A 15,644-nucleotide genomic window follows, 5' to 3' on the forward strand; every position below is an offset into this window, starting at 1 on the left:
CTCTGTTTCTCCTCCCAATTCTCCTCCCCATCTATTTCTCAGATGAGGAAACCAAAGACCTGGGAGCTAAGCAGGGAGAGCCAAGAAAACACCTTCCCCAGAAGATACAGAGAGGGGGAAGTTGGAACTATGGATGCTTTCATGACTAACAGCTACCACTGTGCACTTGCCTCTGAGTGCTTGATGTATAGAGACTCATTGAAACCTCATGAAAACCCAGTAAGGATGAGACTAATGTTGGTATCATTTTACCAATGGGACACCTAGGAACAAAGAATTTGCCCAAGGTCACACACCTAATAAGTGGCAATCAAGGATCAAACCCAGACCATTTGGAGCGAATGTCTGAGCTCTTACTCCCCTCTACCACGATTATGCTGTTTTCAACTCTGGCACCTAGAATAACCCCTACCTCCAACCCCAGGATACATTCAGCAGCTCAAGTCCTCCACTAGCTCATTCCTGTGAAAGCTGTCCTCCTCTCTCCCTAAAACACTGATCAGCAGCCAGATCTTCTGGGTGAGCTGTTTTTACAACAACCAGATATATGTAACCTCAGTTAACACAAACACTATGCCATGGCTGGTGGGCTGGGTTTACCAGGTGGCTATACACAAAGGGGAGCAGAGTTCTTGCTGCCCACTCCCTCTCTCTGTACCTCGCTGAGATTTGCAGCATTGGCGCGGGCCTGCAGGAAGAGAGGCTCGTCTTTGCTGATGGTATACTGATGGACAGACTGCTCATTTCCTGCCTTGTAGGCCACCTGTTGGGAGAGAGCCCTGAGTCAGAAGCAGGTGGCAGGGGCGAGGTGAGCAGGGTGGCATCCCTCATGGTGTCTCTGTCTGGTTGGCACTTCTCTGACTTGCACAGAAAGTCCATTACAAAACCCACCAGATCAGACTCTGAGTGGCAGGATACAGTCAAGGAAAGATGATGAGAGAAGGAGAAGCAGTGGGGAGGAGCTGGGAGAAAAATGCAGCAGGTAGCCAACCTGAAAACCCCTCCAAAGTTTCTCTTTTCACACCTTTCCTTTGGGATGGTATCAACCTCTGCAAGCTGTTGCTATTTACACTGTCTGTGGCCATAAAAATACCCCACCAGGGGGTTCAGATTAGTACAAACTCCCCAGGTGGGACAAATAAGAAGCATACTCTGCCTCCTGCCCCTCCATAATCAACCTTAATCCATTCACGGGTACTGACACCAGGAAAGTGAGCATGCGTGGACATCTCCTCCATGGCAAACTTATCACTCTTCTCTTTCTCTCTTTGCTTCCCCTCCACCCCCAACTTGAGTTTCCTGACAGTGGCTTTCTGCTGACTCTGAGTTATGTTGATAGTATCCTTTCTGGCAGGTGTATCTTACCTGGACCATTAGGAAGGAAAGCTAGGAAGGTCCTGGACAGAGTGCAGCAACTATGGTCCTCCTTGGTGTAGAGAACTAATCTGTAAATAACGTGTGTGGTGCTTCTTTGTTCTGGCCCCACAAATAAGCTCATGTGAGTGTGACCTGCACACACCCCAAACACAAATGTTTTCCTCCTCCAAGATAATTCTCTCCTGGCTCCAGAATTAAAGAGTCTTTGATGAGAGATAGGAGTCAGAAGAAAAAAGGAACTAGAGAATACTGGAAGCTGAAAAGGAATAAAGTCAGCCCTGCATCTATCCCTAATAAAATCAGGGGAGATGGTGGTGGATGAAGCAAGGGGCCTGGTGTCCAGTTCCGGAAACAGCCTGGAAGCCTGGGGAAAGCTGGGTACAGCCTATTTAAAGGGAAGGCTCTTTGGTTTCTGGATTGTGCCTGGGCAGCACCTGCTGTTGTCCCTGGAGGTCCCCCAGGCCCATGACACAGCAGCTTGGTGGAGAAAGGGCAGCCCAGGACTCACCCCGCTCTGGAGCTCCTGGCTCTTCTTGGCGTGCTCCATCTGGGAGCTGTCGGTCACGCTGGTGAACTTCAGCTCATCGACCCTCTGCCTGTAGTTTTTCTGTTTCCAAAGGAAAGGGACCCCACAGCATTAGGATTGGGTTGCCCCTACCACACTACACATGTGCCTATACACACACACATTCTTTCTGTGGTCCAAGCATGTCCTTAGGAGGAATGTTCTAGTTGGTCCTGCAGCTTGAACAGAACCACACAGCCCTGAGACAGCCTGCTCCAGTGAACTTGATTTAGTTGCTATTACTGAATGGGAAATGTAATTTTCCTCTTCATTAACCCTGTATTTCACCGTGTGCCCTGGGGAGGTATACATTTTATAAATACAGACCTGACATAGGAAGGTGAGGTGGAGGAAACTTGGACTTTACAATGATGAAGACTGAGGTTCAAATCTTGCCTGTACATCCTTCCGGCTTCATTACCTCCGGCACATCACTCAATCCAACCTGAGCCACCCTTGCTTGGAGTGTACAATGGGGACAACAGTAGAAGCTACTTCAGTCTAGTGGGGAGCAGAGGCTTCATCACCATGTTTTACATGTGAGTCAGGTCCCTGGGACAGTGTTAGGACATAGCCATTGCCATGGTGTTATCATGATTGTCCAGAAAGCAGCAGATTTAAGGAAGGAGACACAGCCACAGACAGAAGCCTGCGGTCAGGTGAGATTCGCCTTCACAGTTTCTGATTTTCCAGATCACTGAGGTCTTGACCTCATAGTGTCCCCATCTCACAGCCACAAATTAATTGGCAAATTTTCAATGTGCTAATTCTGTCCCCCCTCCGGGACTTCTTGTCTTTCCTGAAGATTAGCTCCTTTGGCTTTTCCACTGAAACTGCCAAAGTTGCTGGGAAAGGTGGCTGCTGAAAACAGCGTGTGGAAGCAAAAGCTTCAAATGGCAGGGAGATCAGAGACGAGCTCACAGCCTGGTTCTGGCAAAACTCCCCATGCCGTCAGCAAGAGGGTTATAGCAACCAACTGAACCCAACACAATGATTGGAACACTGGAAACTCCAAATTTTCTGCCTTTAGGGGAAAAAAGTTCTAGAGGAAACATTCCAAAGAGACTTCTAATTTTCCTCCCTAGTTCCACTGTGTTGAATGGGAAAACTCCTTCACTTCACCACATAACTGAAGGGAATCACGTTGCCCTGCCATTGTTGGAAATTCCTAGTCATCCCAGACTATGCATTGGTCAAATCACAAGTACTTGCTGAGCAGCCAAGAATCTACTCCGTACAGAGCACAGAAGGAACATAAAAAAGGTGAAGGAGGTGATATCCTCCTGCTCTTGGAGGAGCTTAAAAATTAGTAGGTAATACAGGAAGTGACATTCCTGAATCTCAAGGACCAACTTGCTGCATTCTCTCCCCTCTGCTGCACCCCTGTCCAAGATAGATGGGGCTCTGATTGCTCCACCTGAACTTTAGTTGGTCTCCAAGAAGCTAGGTAATGAAAGCCCTAAAGGGTTATGCTTTTCTCTCTACCTCATTCTATATTCTAATCCTAAATATGTCTCTGTCTCAGAGGAGGGTGAGTACAGTAGAAATATAAGAGTAAATGACAAGATACACTTTTGAGATACAATACTGTCTCATGGTCAAGAGCTGGGGCACCAGATCAAACACACTGGGTACAGATCCCAGCTCTTCTACTTACTTAAAGTGTAACTTCAATCTCACTTTCTTCATCTGTAAAATGGGAATATTAATAGGATAATCATACCATCTAATCACATAGGACTGTGGTGACCTATACATAACAGTATGTATATAATACGCCCAAAGTGGTGATTCAATAATGATTATCAGCCCATAAATGGCAGCTATTATTATCACCATTATTATCATTTGCAAGAGATATGCCGACTCAGCCTTCTTGGCCCTGAAACAAGAATCCCCTTTGAAGATTCCAAACAAAGTTCCTGAAATAGTGACACTTCCAAATGAAATGTCCTTCAAACGTCCTCCTCTGCCTGCTGCCAGAGCCAGCTTTCTATGGTATAAAGAGAGGCAAAGGCTTAGAGCTGCAGGGACCTGGGAGAGTATCCGATCCAACCTCTTCATTTTTATTATATTTATTTTTTTTGAGACGGAGTCTCGACCTGTCGCCCAGGCTGGAGTGCAGTGGCACGATCTCGGTTCACTGCAACCTCCGCCTCCCAGGTTCAAGCAGTTCTCCTGCCTCAGCCTCCTGAGTAGCTGGGATTACAGGCACTTGCCACCACGCCCAGCGAATTTTTTTGTGCTTTTAGTAGGGATGGGGTTTCACCGTGTTAGCCAGGATGGTCTCGATCTCCTGACCTCGTGATCTGCCCATCTAGGCCTCCTAAAGTACTGGGATTACAGGCCAACCTCTTCATTTTCATATGAGGGAAAGAGGATCAGGAAGGTTAAGTGACTTGCCTGAAATCTGCAGTGAATTTAAGGCACAGGCATAATGAAAACGGTATCCTCCAAATACTGGACTTTCTGATTCAAAAGGAATCACACGCTGCTCACCTAAGAAGTGCTGTTTTACCAGGTGCTGTATATTACACCTTTCTAAACCAAATTATTCTTTGGATGTAACTGCTACTTAAAGTAAGTCAGTAGGCTTCCTTAATGACACCATCTCAGGAAGTTTAAGGGTGTGGAAAGTTAGCTGAGAATGTGCTACAAGTGTGAAATGAAGTACTCCCACTTTGAATCACACCCAAAATAAATCTGGGGGTAGAGAAAGGGAATTAGAGGGAAAGATCACCCTGCATGAGTCAGGGGCTGAGGACTACTAGAGGCCAGAGGCCCAAGTGCAGGTTACCTCGCTGACCAGCTGTCCAGCTTTCTTGGCTTGTTCCAAGTTGAGACTCCCCTCTGTCAACCACCCGACTCCCTTCATCCATGCCAGGTCAGCCTTGTACCGCAGCTACAAAAGAAAAACCACAAAGCTCTCATTGGGCACATGGATAGAGACAGGACAAAGTTGATGGGAGAGTTAGGAAGATCTTGATCCTGCATTTGCCTTCCTAGAAGAACTGCTCCCTGCTCCTTTATGGTCAGGCAGATCTCCACTTGGAAGGTACAGCCACTGGGCGCATCTTGTAATGAGAGTAGCATGCTCTACCTTACTGCTGAGACACCACAACCTTGGCAAAAAGAGTGTTTCTCATATTTGTTGACCAAGGGCCTTTTTTTTTGCCAACCTGCTAAATTTCCAAGATTTATTTACCATTTTCAATATTTTCTTCTCCTTGGCTCATCCCCATCACCAACACATCTTGACTTTAGCATTAGCTGTGAGCCCTCCAGTCTCCATTGTGTCAACTATATCTCTACCTTCCCATCTGCCCTTTCTGGCCCTCCGGTACATTTCCTGCAGTTCTTCCTAGTCTTTCAAGTTATGTAATGGACTCATGCACAGGTCTGAAATCACTCTGAAAGCATGTCCAACTGCAAGAGATGCATGAAGAGAACTGGCAATGTGCGGGCTCACCTCGCTCTGGAGCCCATAGGCCTTCTTGGCCCACTGAGTCTTCATATCTTCAGGCAGCACAGTGTATTCATGCAGTTTCTTCCTGTAGTCCAGGTCACTGGCGAGAGCTTGGGCCTTCTTAGCGTGCCTGATGTTTACCATATCCATGGGCAGGTGAAACCGGGTCTTACTCTCTTCAAAGCCTTTCTTATATTCAACCTTGAATATACCAAAACAAGGTTGTTTTAGTTGAAACCCACCCTTTGCAGGAGTGATGTGAAAATGCAGGAAAGATTTCCAGGCTATCGGGAGCAGGAGAATCGGCACTCTGAGCACTGCCACCCTTCTGTCAGAAAGGCCCAAGTCCTGGCTCTGAAAGGCAGCATCATGAGGGAGCTGAGTTTCCACACTACTTTGTTTCTGGGAGGACTGTCTCTTGCCAGTGCTAAACCTTTTTACCCGGTTGCTCCAGGAGAAAACTCTATTCCCAATTCTCATAGATGCTTTAAGAGATAGAATAAAGAAGCTTGGGCTGCAGAGCCAGACAAGCCTGAGTTCAAACCTGATCTGCCCTCTAACAGCAGGGTGACCTCTGGAAAGTTATGTCACCTCTCTAAGGACTTGTTTCCCTCTGGGAGACTGTTGTGATAAGTAAATGAATAATAGCTGAAACATGCTTAGTACAGGGACTGTCACATAGCAAACACTTGATAAATATTCGCATGACAATAACAATGGTGGTTCGGTGGTGATGACAATGGTAGTGATAGTGGTGGTGGTGATGGTAGTGATGATGGTGATGATGGCAGCGATGATGGTGATTGATGATGGTGGTGATGACAATGGTGATGGTAATTATGGTGTGGTGGTGATGACAATGGTGATGGTAATTATGGTGTGGTGGCGATGACAATGGTGATGGTGAAGGTGATGGTGATAGTGGTGACGATGGTGGTGTTGATGGGGGAAGATAGTATGCTATAGTAGAAGGAGTGTGGTGCCAGGTAATAAGAGTTCTAGGCTCTAATTTGCTACCCCTCTACCACTACTGCTGACTACCATATCGCTTTGGGAAAGACACAATTTTTTGATCCCCAGCTGCTCCAACTGCAAATATGAAAAACCAATGTGTTCTGTCTAAATTGAAGCCAAATTCTCAATGCCCCTTTATGCTTCATGACTATGCACTTCATTCGGCTTGTTCTGTAGACACATCCAAAATGGCGACCCAGATGCCAACTCTCTTACTGTATTCAAGCTATGGCTCTTTAATGACTCTTTGGATAATTATATCCAACTGTACCATCAGAGCAGCATAAGTTGGCCTGACAGCTTGGAGCAGGCAATCTTTTGTGTCTTTTTCCCTATTCAGCATCAGCAGGGAAGACTTGATTAGAAACTGGATCTGTCTCTTCTAGCAGAACTCTCCTTCCCCAAAGCCTCTTGGTAAGTGACATTTACCAAGGTTCCTCTCCAGCTATTACAGTTGTTTACAAGCATCGTCATTCTGATTGGCTGGAGCCTGGGAGGCCCCGGCTTGCTAAATATTTGAATACCAAAAGTGTTGTAACCACAGGACCAGGACAGCACCACAATAAGCAGGATGCTTTTGCTCCATGAGGGAGAAACTTACTATGTGCTGTTCATTCTTATAGCCCCAGGGTCTCATACAGTGTCTTGCCCACAGTAGTCACTTGGCAAACATTTGTGACATGAATAAATGCAATTGAACACCTTTGTACCTTGATCAGCAGATGCTGTCACCCTTAGGGCCACACTCCTCATCTATTTAAAAAAAAATAGTATGCTTTGGCAAAATAAATAAACCAAACAAACTTCTTATGCAAGCCAGGAAAGAAAGGAGTTGCAGGTAGACGTCAATAAAAAGGTTACAGTCCCAGGTGAAGTAGGCCCAGGAAAAACTTTTAAAATAACACAACTGTAAGTGAGAGGTTGGGGGTTAGAAAAGAGTTTACCTCACTGCTCATCTTAGCAATCTGCAGGGAGTGCAGAAGCCTAGAGTCAGCTGTTCCCATGGCTTTGCCTTTTGTCTTTTCATATTCTTCTTTATATTTAATCTTGAGAGAAAGAAGAAGGTCTACTGTGAGTGAGAGAGAAACTTTGCCATCTAAGGGGCTCTGGTTTTAACAAGTGCAAGGGGAACAATTCTGAAAAAACACCTCCCCAGTCTTTCACAAATCCAGAAGAAGATTAAAGTATTGCGATGTTTACAATGTTAAGAGTCATTATTTTTTTCGGCACGACCACTGACATTTTATTGGAACCATTTCTTATGCATTCCTGAGTTAATGAGAGGAAACCTACATTGCTAGCAAGCTCCCCAGAGGCTTTGGCGGCCAGCAGAGACATGGCATCCAGCTTCATCTCAAATCCTTTCCCCTTTGTCTTCTCCCAGCCTTCTTTATACTTAACCTGACAAACAAAACCACAAGTGAATAGGAGTTGCTACCCATATTCCTGCCAAACGTCAAAGATTTTTTCAAAGCAAAGTTGGATTTTTCCTCTATTTACAGACCAGAGGCTCGGCTGTTGTTATCAAAATGATAACAGTAATTATTAACACAGTTAATTCATTCCTTTGCTATAGAGCTGTGCAGGCCAGTGGTAATGGAATAGGACAAAGAGAAGCCCCATGTCTTGCTCCTTGCTCTGTTGCTTTCTGATCACGTGACCTTGGCCAATAACCTCCTGGGGCCTCAATCTCCTATTTGCAAAGAGAGTATCATATTCTCTTTCTCAGGATTGCTGTGAGAATAAATTGGATAGAATATTTGTAAAGAGATCTTAAACTGGTGAAGTGTAACACAAATGTGGGGTATTGACATTGCCCTGGCAATAACAACTACTGTTTATTGGCCTTTTCCTAAATTATTTCTACTCATTAACCACAAATCTTCACACTGGGCCTGTGAGGCTCAGAGAAATTAAAGAGCTCACCTACGGTTACATAAATTTAAAAAATGGCAATGCCAACATCTGAACCTAGGTCTCTCTGACACCAAAGCCCATGCCACCAACTGTGTCCCTACAATACCTCCTAGGACTTATGATAATTCCACATATACAGTGCCTGCCCCAGGATAGAACAGGCATTGAAACAATATTAGTTCCTTTTATTTTCTTCTCCTGCCCCCAAAATTCCATCTAGAGTTAGAAGCCAATTCATAGCCCACTTGTGACTCCAGGGAGAATCTGATGATGCAGATTGATCTTCTTAAAACTTAAATTTCCTCCACATAGTAAATCACCAGTTCACTAGGGTGATGAGGATGAGGATGTAGGGGTGTGTGTGTGTGTGTGTTCACACATAGATTGTACACATGCTCATATAATGGGAATAAATGGCTATGACCAATTTATCACTAGTAAACTACTACGTGCCATGACATGGCAAAATTCAAAGTTACAACTTGATGGATGCCTCTGATGAGCCTTTCTCAGGGACAGACACTTCCCACTTGCTGGATCATCCTGTTATCTTCGTTTTCACGTCGCTCTATAACCCCCTCCACCGTCTCCCCACGTTGCTGTCTTACCTCACTGAAGAGTTTGGCATTGGTTTTGGCCTTCACCAGCTGAGGAACATCCTGGGGCAATGTGTAATTCAACTTATTTTTCTCATAGTCAGAACGGTAATTCACCTGTTGGATTTAAAATAAATCTGTAGGGTTTTTATATGGGCAGAAAGAGAACTTTAGGGACCCATAGCTCTTTCCCCCTTAGACCCATAGTTGAGAAGGAGTTTCCGGAAAAGGCATTTTACAAGGCAGCCTGTACTTTTTGTGAACGTTTTAAATTCATGAACTGAAGGTGTCAAATGAAAAGTAAAGAAACTCAAAGGCACACTCGAAGTTGTGAGTTTGCAAAAGAGTTCCCTATGACTGCTTCACCAACTCCCCTTACACGCACTTGAGAATATTTAACTTTTTAAAAAATATTTGCTGCAGTGCTGAATATCTTGTTATAGGCAGGTTAATTATCAAATGCCTGCCCACAATGACAAAAAGCCATCTTAAATCACACACACAAAAGACAGCCAACCAGATATGTGACTCCTGTTGGATGAATACGGCATCATCCGAGAAGCAGTCTTGACCAGAAATTAAACTTGAACTTTGGATGATTGGTGATACTAAGAATTATTGTTAGATTTTTGATGTAATATGTTAAAATTATATAAATATGTTTTTTCTTTTTTACCTTTTAGAGATTCATACTGAAATATTTACAGATTGCATTATATAATACTTGAAATTGGCTTCAAAATAATATGGAAGAGGAGAACTGGACAGGCATATAGATGAAGCAGGGTGGCCATGAGTTGATGGCTGTTGAAGATGGGTGACAGGTACATGGGGATTCATTATGCTATGCTCTCTACTTTTGCATGTATTCAAAATTTTCCATAATAAAAAAAAGTTTAAAAGAAGTGGGGGTCATTTTCTGGCTGTAATAAGACATATGTCACCATTTATGAAAGTCAAATCCTTGGAGGTCAGATGTCCAGAGGCCTCAAAGCATCAATTTCAAGACCCCCACATCCAGCTGGGCAGGGGACGGTTACTTACATGACTCAGCTGCTGGGCATTGATTTTGGCTTGAACAATCTGTGGAGTGTCAGTCACCGAGCTGTACTTCAACTTGTCGATGCTCTGCCTATAATTGGCCTAGGTAAAAACAGGCACAAAAAGGTGTCATTTGCTCTTTTCTCAAAGATTTGCTTAGCTCCCTCTCCCAAGCCCAATAAAGTGGCAATTCTCACATGACTACGTAGAAAAAGAGTCCGATATTTCAACTGGATACTGACAGACACTCCAAGCCCACAGATAGAAAAACAGTACCTTGGAGAGTGAGACACCTAACAGGCAACTCATAGAAGAGGTGAACTAACTGGCCAGTGAATATAAAGAAAGATGCTCAGCCACACTATTAATGAGAGAAAGGCATACCAAAACCACAGGATACCCCTCCACACCACCTGAAGAGCCAAAGTTAAAACTGCTGGTAACACAAAGTGTTGGCAAAGGATGAGGACTTATGAAAACTCTCACAACGGTGCTAGCACAAGTGCAGATTGGTACAACCACTTTGGAAAACAGTACGGCGTTTGGACACGTACACAGAGCCTATGTCCCAACAATTCTGTGCCTACGGCTTATTCCCAATGAAAATATATGCCTGAGGTCATTTTATCAATAATTCAAGCCGTATATCCACACACAGTATACTTTCCTATATACATCTTCTACTTCACCAAAAAAGAGGTGTTGAAAAAAGTAAAATGAAAGAGAAACAAAAAGTCCAACCAAGTTATACATGCATCTTCAAGTGGGAGGCAATGGAGCATCAGTGACTCCTTGTAGGTGGCCCTAACATGTCCCCACCCTGTACACCAGCCCCTGCCTGGCCCTCACTTCCACCTTGCCAGAGTCCCCAAGGAAACTGCCCTAAGCTTAGCACTTTCATAGAAGATGCACGTTCAAAAGAGGAGGAGGCAGAATCCCCAGTGCAGCTGGATGCATTGACTGCCTGGCTCCCACCTCAAGACATCAACGACTAGTGAATTTTCCCCTTTGAAAATACAAATTGCCCTTTCGAATATTAAGAATTATTAGCCATTTGCACACAAGAATATACGCATCCAATCATCTTATTTTTCTCCAAACACACCTGACCAAGATCCACTGCAGAGGGAATGGGAACTTGGGCAGGGAAGTAAAGGAACAGGTTTGAGGCTGGATAGTCGGCAATAAGGGGTGAGGCACTAAGGTGAGCTGAGTGAGAGCCCCAGAAACCCATGCAGGTAGAAGTAGAGCTAGGATAAAGAAAAGAGGGAGAGGTTGTGGATAGCAGATAACCTCTTTCACAATTTATTTTGATTTATTTATTATTTTGAGACAGAGTCTCACTATGTCACCTAGGTGGGAGTGCAGTGGTACGATCTCAGCTCACTGCAACCTCCTCCTCCTGGGTTCAGGTGATTCTTGTGCCTCAGCCTCCCTGGTAGCTGGAACTACAGGTGTGCGCCACTATGCCTGGCTAATTTTTCTATTTTTAATAGAAACAGGGTTTCCCCATGTTGGCCAGGCTAGTCTGGAACCCTTGGCCAAAGGGATCCTCCCGCCTCAGCCTCCCAAAATGCTGGGATTACAGGCGTGACCACCACACCTGGCCCTCTTTTAGAATTTAACCAAGGTTATCTGAAATCCAGGTAAAAGAGGAAGAAGTAAACTCATCCCTAACCCTGCTCTCCTTCCCTTATGCTCACCTGGTTCCTTTCATTCATCCACTTGCCCATCCATTTATTTCTTCAACAAACTGTCATGGGGTTCCTACTCTGCAGAGTGAGCAAACTCAGACATTCCCTGCCCACATAGATATCTCAGATAGGTCCTCACTCCCAGGATCCCAAACTGACACAGTGCCTCTGGACATCTGAATCTCTGTGCCCACAGGCTCCAGATTGGGCCTGTTTGCCAGCTGAGCTCCCCCGGGCTTGGCTCAAAGTGACAGGATCACCACTGAACACCTCATTCATAGCCTTCATGTCTCTCTTTTCTTGCCCAAGGCCAAAGGCCCCACCCAGAATCCCACACAGTATGGCAACTTCTTCAGGCCTGGGTTTTGCCTAAGAACAACACCCCTTTTCTGCGTCACCACTATCTACTGATACCTCTGCCTGGACCTCACCTATGGCCTTGGCCAGCCTCCTCTGGCAGCTGGCTCTGCCTTCCCCAGGGGCCCACACCTTGGCCACTCTCGTACTGTTCTATCATTTCCTATCTGTCTAGACTACAGCCTGATGTCTTTGCTCTTCTGTCTTCCTCCTATCTGCTGCTGCCTCCTATGGCCACCTCCCTGAGATGACAGCCCACCTCAGGGAGTCTTTGCAGCCCCAAAGTCACAAATGTCTCTGGGAGCCAGATAGACCACTAGCTGGGTACAAGCCCAATGCTTGGCCTTACTGTTGGGGAAGTAAGGAGTCGAGAGGACTATGGCAAAGAGAGGCAGCTGCTGCCCAGCTCTAGGAGATGGTTGTCATGCAACCGATAGAGCGTACAGAAGCTAGATTTTCCAGTTATTCCAAATAAACCAGAAATCCATATTATGATGCCAAATCTTGCAATTTTTAAATGCTAACAAATAGTTCAATATTTTTAAAACCAGTGACCCAGGCCAGGGGCAGTGGCTCATGCCTGTAATCCCAGCATTTTGGGAGGCCGAGGCAGGAGGATCACGAGGTAGGGAGTTCAAGACCAGCCTCATCAACATGGTGAAACCCTGTCTCTACTAAAAATACAAAGATTAGCCAGGCGCGGTGGCTCGCGCCTGTAACCCGAGCTACTCAGGAGGCTGAGGCAGGAGAATCGCTTGAACCTGGGAGGTGGAGGTTGCAGTGAGCCAAGATCATGCCATTGCACTCCAGCCTGGGTGACAGAGCAAGACTTCATCTCAAAATAAAATAAAATAAAATAAAAATAATAATAAAAAAAATCCAGTGACCCTAGAGAAATAGGCCTAATAGCCACTTTGGGCCCACTGGCTACTAACTTGTATACTGCATGTCTTCCCTGAGTCTGGGTCTTGTACTCATTTCGTTTTTGCCTGTCCTAACACCAGCTCATCATAATTATGACTAACACATGGTACTTACTATACACCCAGCACCATTCCAAGTACATCACACATGTTAATTCATTTAATCCTTCCCACCACCCAATGGTTAGGCACTGTTATTATCCCTACCTTACAATGTGGAAACTGAGGCACAGAGACCAAAAGTGGCTTGCTCCAGGTCATCCAGGCAGTAAGTATCAGAGCTATGATTCAAATCCCAGGAGTCTGCCTTGCAAGGTGGCTCTATACCTATACTCTATAAACCTGGTTTGCCAAAGCTAGTGTGCTTAGAGCTATTACTTGTTATTTTACAGATGGGCAAGGGGTTCCCCTTAGCCAGAGTTAGCATTGTTTAGACAGGGAAATGCATTCCAGAAACAAACAAATGACTTACAAGTGAACTTCTAGAACAGGACCTAGAAATAACGAAGTGCTCCTGACAATGGGCCATGGAGTGTTTTGTTGGATGTGGAGATTAAAAAACATCATTAGGCTGGGTATGGTGGCTCACGTCTGTAATCCCAGCACTTTGGGAGGCCGAGGCAGGCGGATCACCTGAGGTCAGGAGTTTGAGACCAACCTGACCAACATGGAGAAACACCGTCTCTACTAAAAATACAAAATTAGCTGGCGTGGTGGCGCATGCCTGTAATCCCAGCTACCTGGGAGGCTGAGGCAGGAGAATTGCTTGAACCCAGGAGGTAGAGGTTGCCGTGAGCCGAGATTGTACCATTGCACTCCAGCTTGGGCAACAAGAGTGAAACTCCGTCTCAAAAATAAAAAAATCATTTTGTGCTTTTTAGTTAATGATTCAAGGAGAAAAGTTTTTGCATGTTCTGAGTTTTGGACATGGGGTGTGTAGAGAAAATTAGGAAATATAAAGTCATTTCAATGTCAACTATTAATTAGACTAGAGTACAGTGACTTCCTAATGCATTAATTCAGGAGGCAAAATTATCATCTCATAATAGAGTCTATTAGAATTCAGAATTATGCATGATAAAATGTCACAAAAACTATATTTTTAAATGGCATATTCCTTCCTGATAATTCTGCCTTAAGTATGTTACTGAGCACAATTACTTTACTCTGTGGGACATAATTAAAAGTCTCCATGATTAATCACATCTTTGCAACACCACAAATGCTTGGACATTGCTTCAGTCTACATTTTGAAGGTTTTTTTTTTCTTTTTGCAAAAGATAGAGTCTCATTTTAATTCTATTAGTGTTTATAAAATCTATCTAAAGGGAATGCTCTCAAATTAAGAACCCATGCTTGCTTATTTAATTTCATGGCTATTTCACCACCTTTAAGATTACCAGACAGAGAGACCACAATTGTTCTTGTAAATGGATTCCCCAAACTTCCTGATTACTAAAATCCCTTCATTATGGGTGATAAACTCAAATTCCCATCAGAACCAGGAAGGTAAGCTAAAGGAGGTACAGCAACAGAGAGCAGTCACCACTCAGTCCCAGCCAATTGCTGCCTTGCAGGAACTAGGGCAGAATGTCTCAGAGTTTTCAAGAAAAGGTGAGCGTATTAGTTTTTGTCTAAAATCAGAACTTCCACATATTGGTTCAATTAAAACAACAACAACAACAACAAAACCCACTGTGTAGCCAAACAAAGCACTTCCATAGCGTGAATGTGGCTCATGGGCTGCAAGTTTAGAACCCACCTCTAAACTCAATTAATATTTCTAATTCAGTCTGGTTTAAGTCTGTATCAGACTTCCCCGGGTGGGCTTCCAGGAGCCTGGTTTGACTCAGAGTCTTATCTAGATTAATGTAGTAGCAAGTCATGTCATAATGGAAGTACATCTTGCATTCTTTGTGCTACTTATTAGGCATGATTTCTAGAATCCCACTGCAAAAGCACATATTCAAATTTTAATAAGGTGCCTTTGATCTGCAAGTTTCCCAGGTAATGTATATAGCCAAAAAAAAAAAAAAAAATGGAAGTGTGGGGAAAGGAAGGAGAGATCAGATTGTTGCTGTGTCTGTGTAGAAAGAGGTGGGCATAGGAGACTCCATTTTGTTCTGACTAGGAGAAATTCTTCTGCCTTGGGATGCTGTTGATCTATGGCCTTTCCCCCAGCCCCATGCTCTCTGAAACATATGCTGTGTCAACTCAGGGTTAAATGGATTAAGGGCGGTGCAAGATGTGCTTTGTTAAACAGATGCTTGAAGGCAGCATGCTCTTTAAGAGTCATCACCACTCCCTAATCTCAAGTACCCAGGGGCAGAAACACTGCAGAAGGCCGCAGGGTCCTCTGCCTAGGAAAACCAGAGACCTTTATTCATGTGTTTATCTCCTGACCTTCTCTCCACTATTATCCTATGACCCTCCCATATCCCCCTCTCCGAGAAACACCCAAGAATGATCAATAAATACTTCATAAATTAAAAAAAAAAAAAAAAAAAAAAAAAAAAGAGCTGTAACACTCGCTGCGAAGGTCTGCGGCTTCACTTCTGAAGTCAGCGAGACCACGAACCCACTGGAAGGAAGAAACTCTGGACACATCTGAACATCTGAACAAACTCCGGACACACCACCTTTAAGAACTATAACACTCACCGCGAGGGTCTGCAGCTTCATTCTTGAAGTCAG

General features: G+C 44.5%; 1 protein-coding gene across 6 annotated transcripts in view; it reads right to left on the reverse strand.

The window, feature by feature from the left end:
- NRAP (nebulin related anchoring protein) overlaps window positions 1–15,644 on the reverse strand; it is a 77,131-nt gene that overhangs the window by 35,243 nt on the left and 26,244 nt on the right. For all 6 annotated transcript variants that reach the window (XM_054436117.1, XM_054436115.1, XM_054436113.2 and 3 more), the window contains 8 exons: window positions 9,980–10,078; window positions 8,948–9,052; window positions 7,716–7,823; window positions 7,367–7,468; window positions 5,412–5,609; window positions 4,740–4,844; window positions 1,886–1,984; window positions 659–763 (listed from right to left, as the gene is read on the reverse strand). In XM_054436117.1, the coding sequence (XP_054292092.1) occupies window positions 659–763; window positions 1,886–1,984; window positions 4,740–4,844; window positions 5,412–5,609; window positions 7,367–7,468; window positions 7,716–7,823; window positions 8,948–9,052; window positions 9,980–10,078 (921 nt within the window). The remainder of the gene's footprint in view (window positions 1–658; window positions 764–1,885; window positions 1,985–4,739; window positions 4,845–5,411; window positions 5,610–7,366; window positions 7,469–7,715; window positions 7,824–8,947; window positions 9,053–9,979; window positions 10,079–15,644) is intronic.

This window comes from Pongo pygmaeus, chromosome 8, assembly GCF_028885625.2.
Source record: "Pongo pygmaeus isolate AG05252 chromosome 8, NHGRI_mPonPyg2-v2.0_pri, whole genome shotgun sequence".
Classification (NCBI taxonomy): domain Eukaryota; kingdom Metazoa; phylum Chordata; class Mammalia; order Primates; family Hominidae; genus Pongo; species Pongo pygmaeus.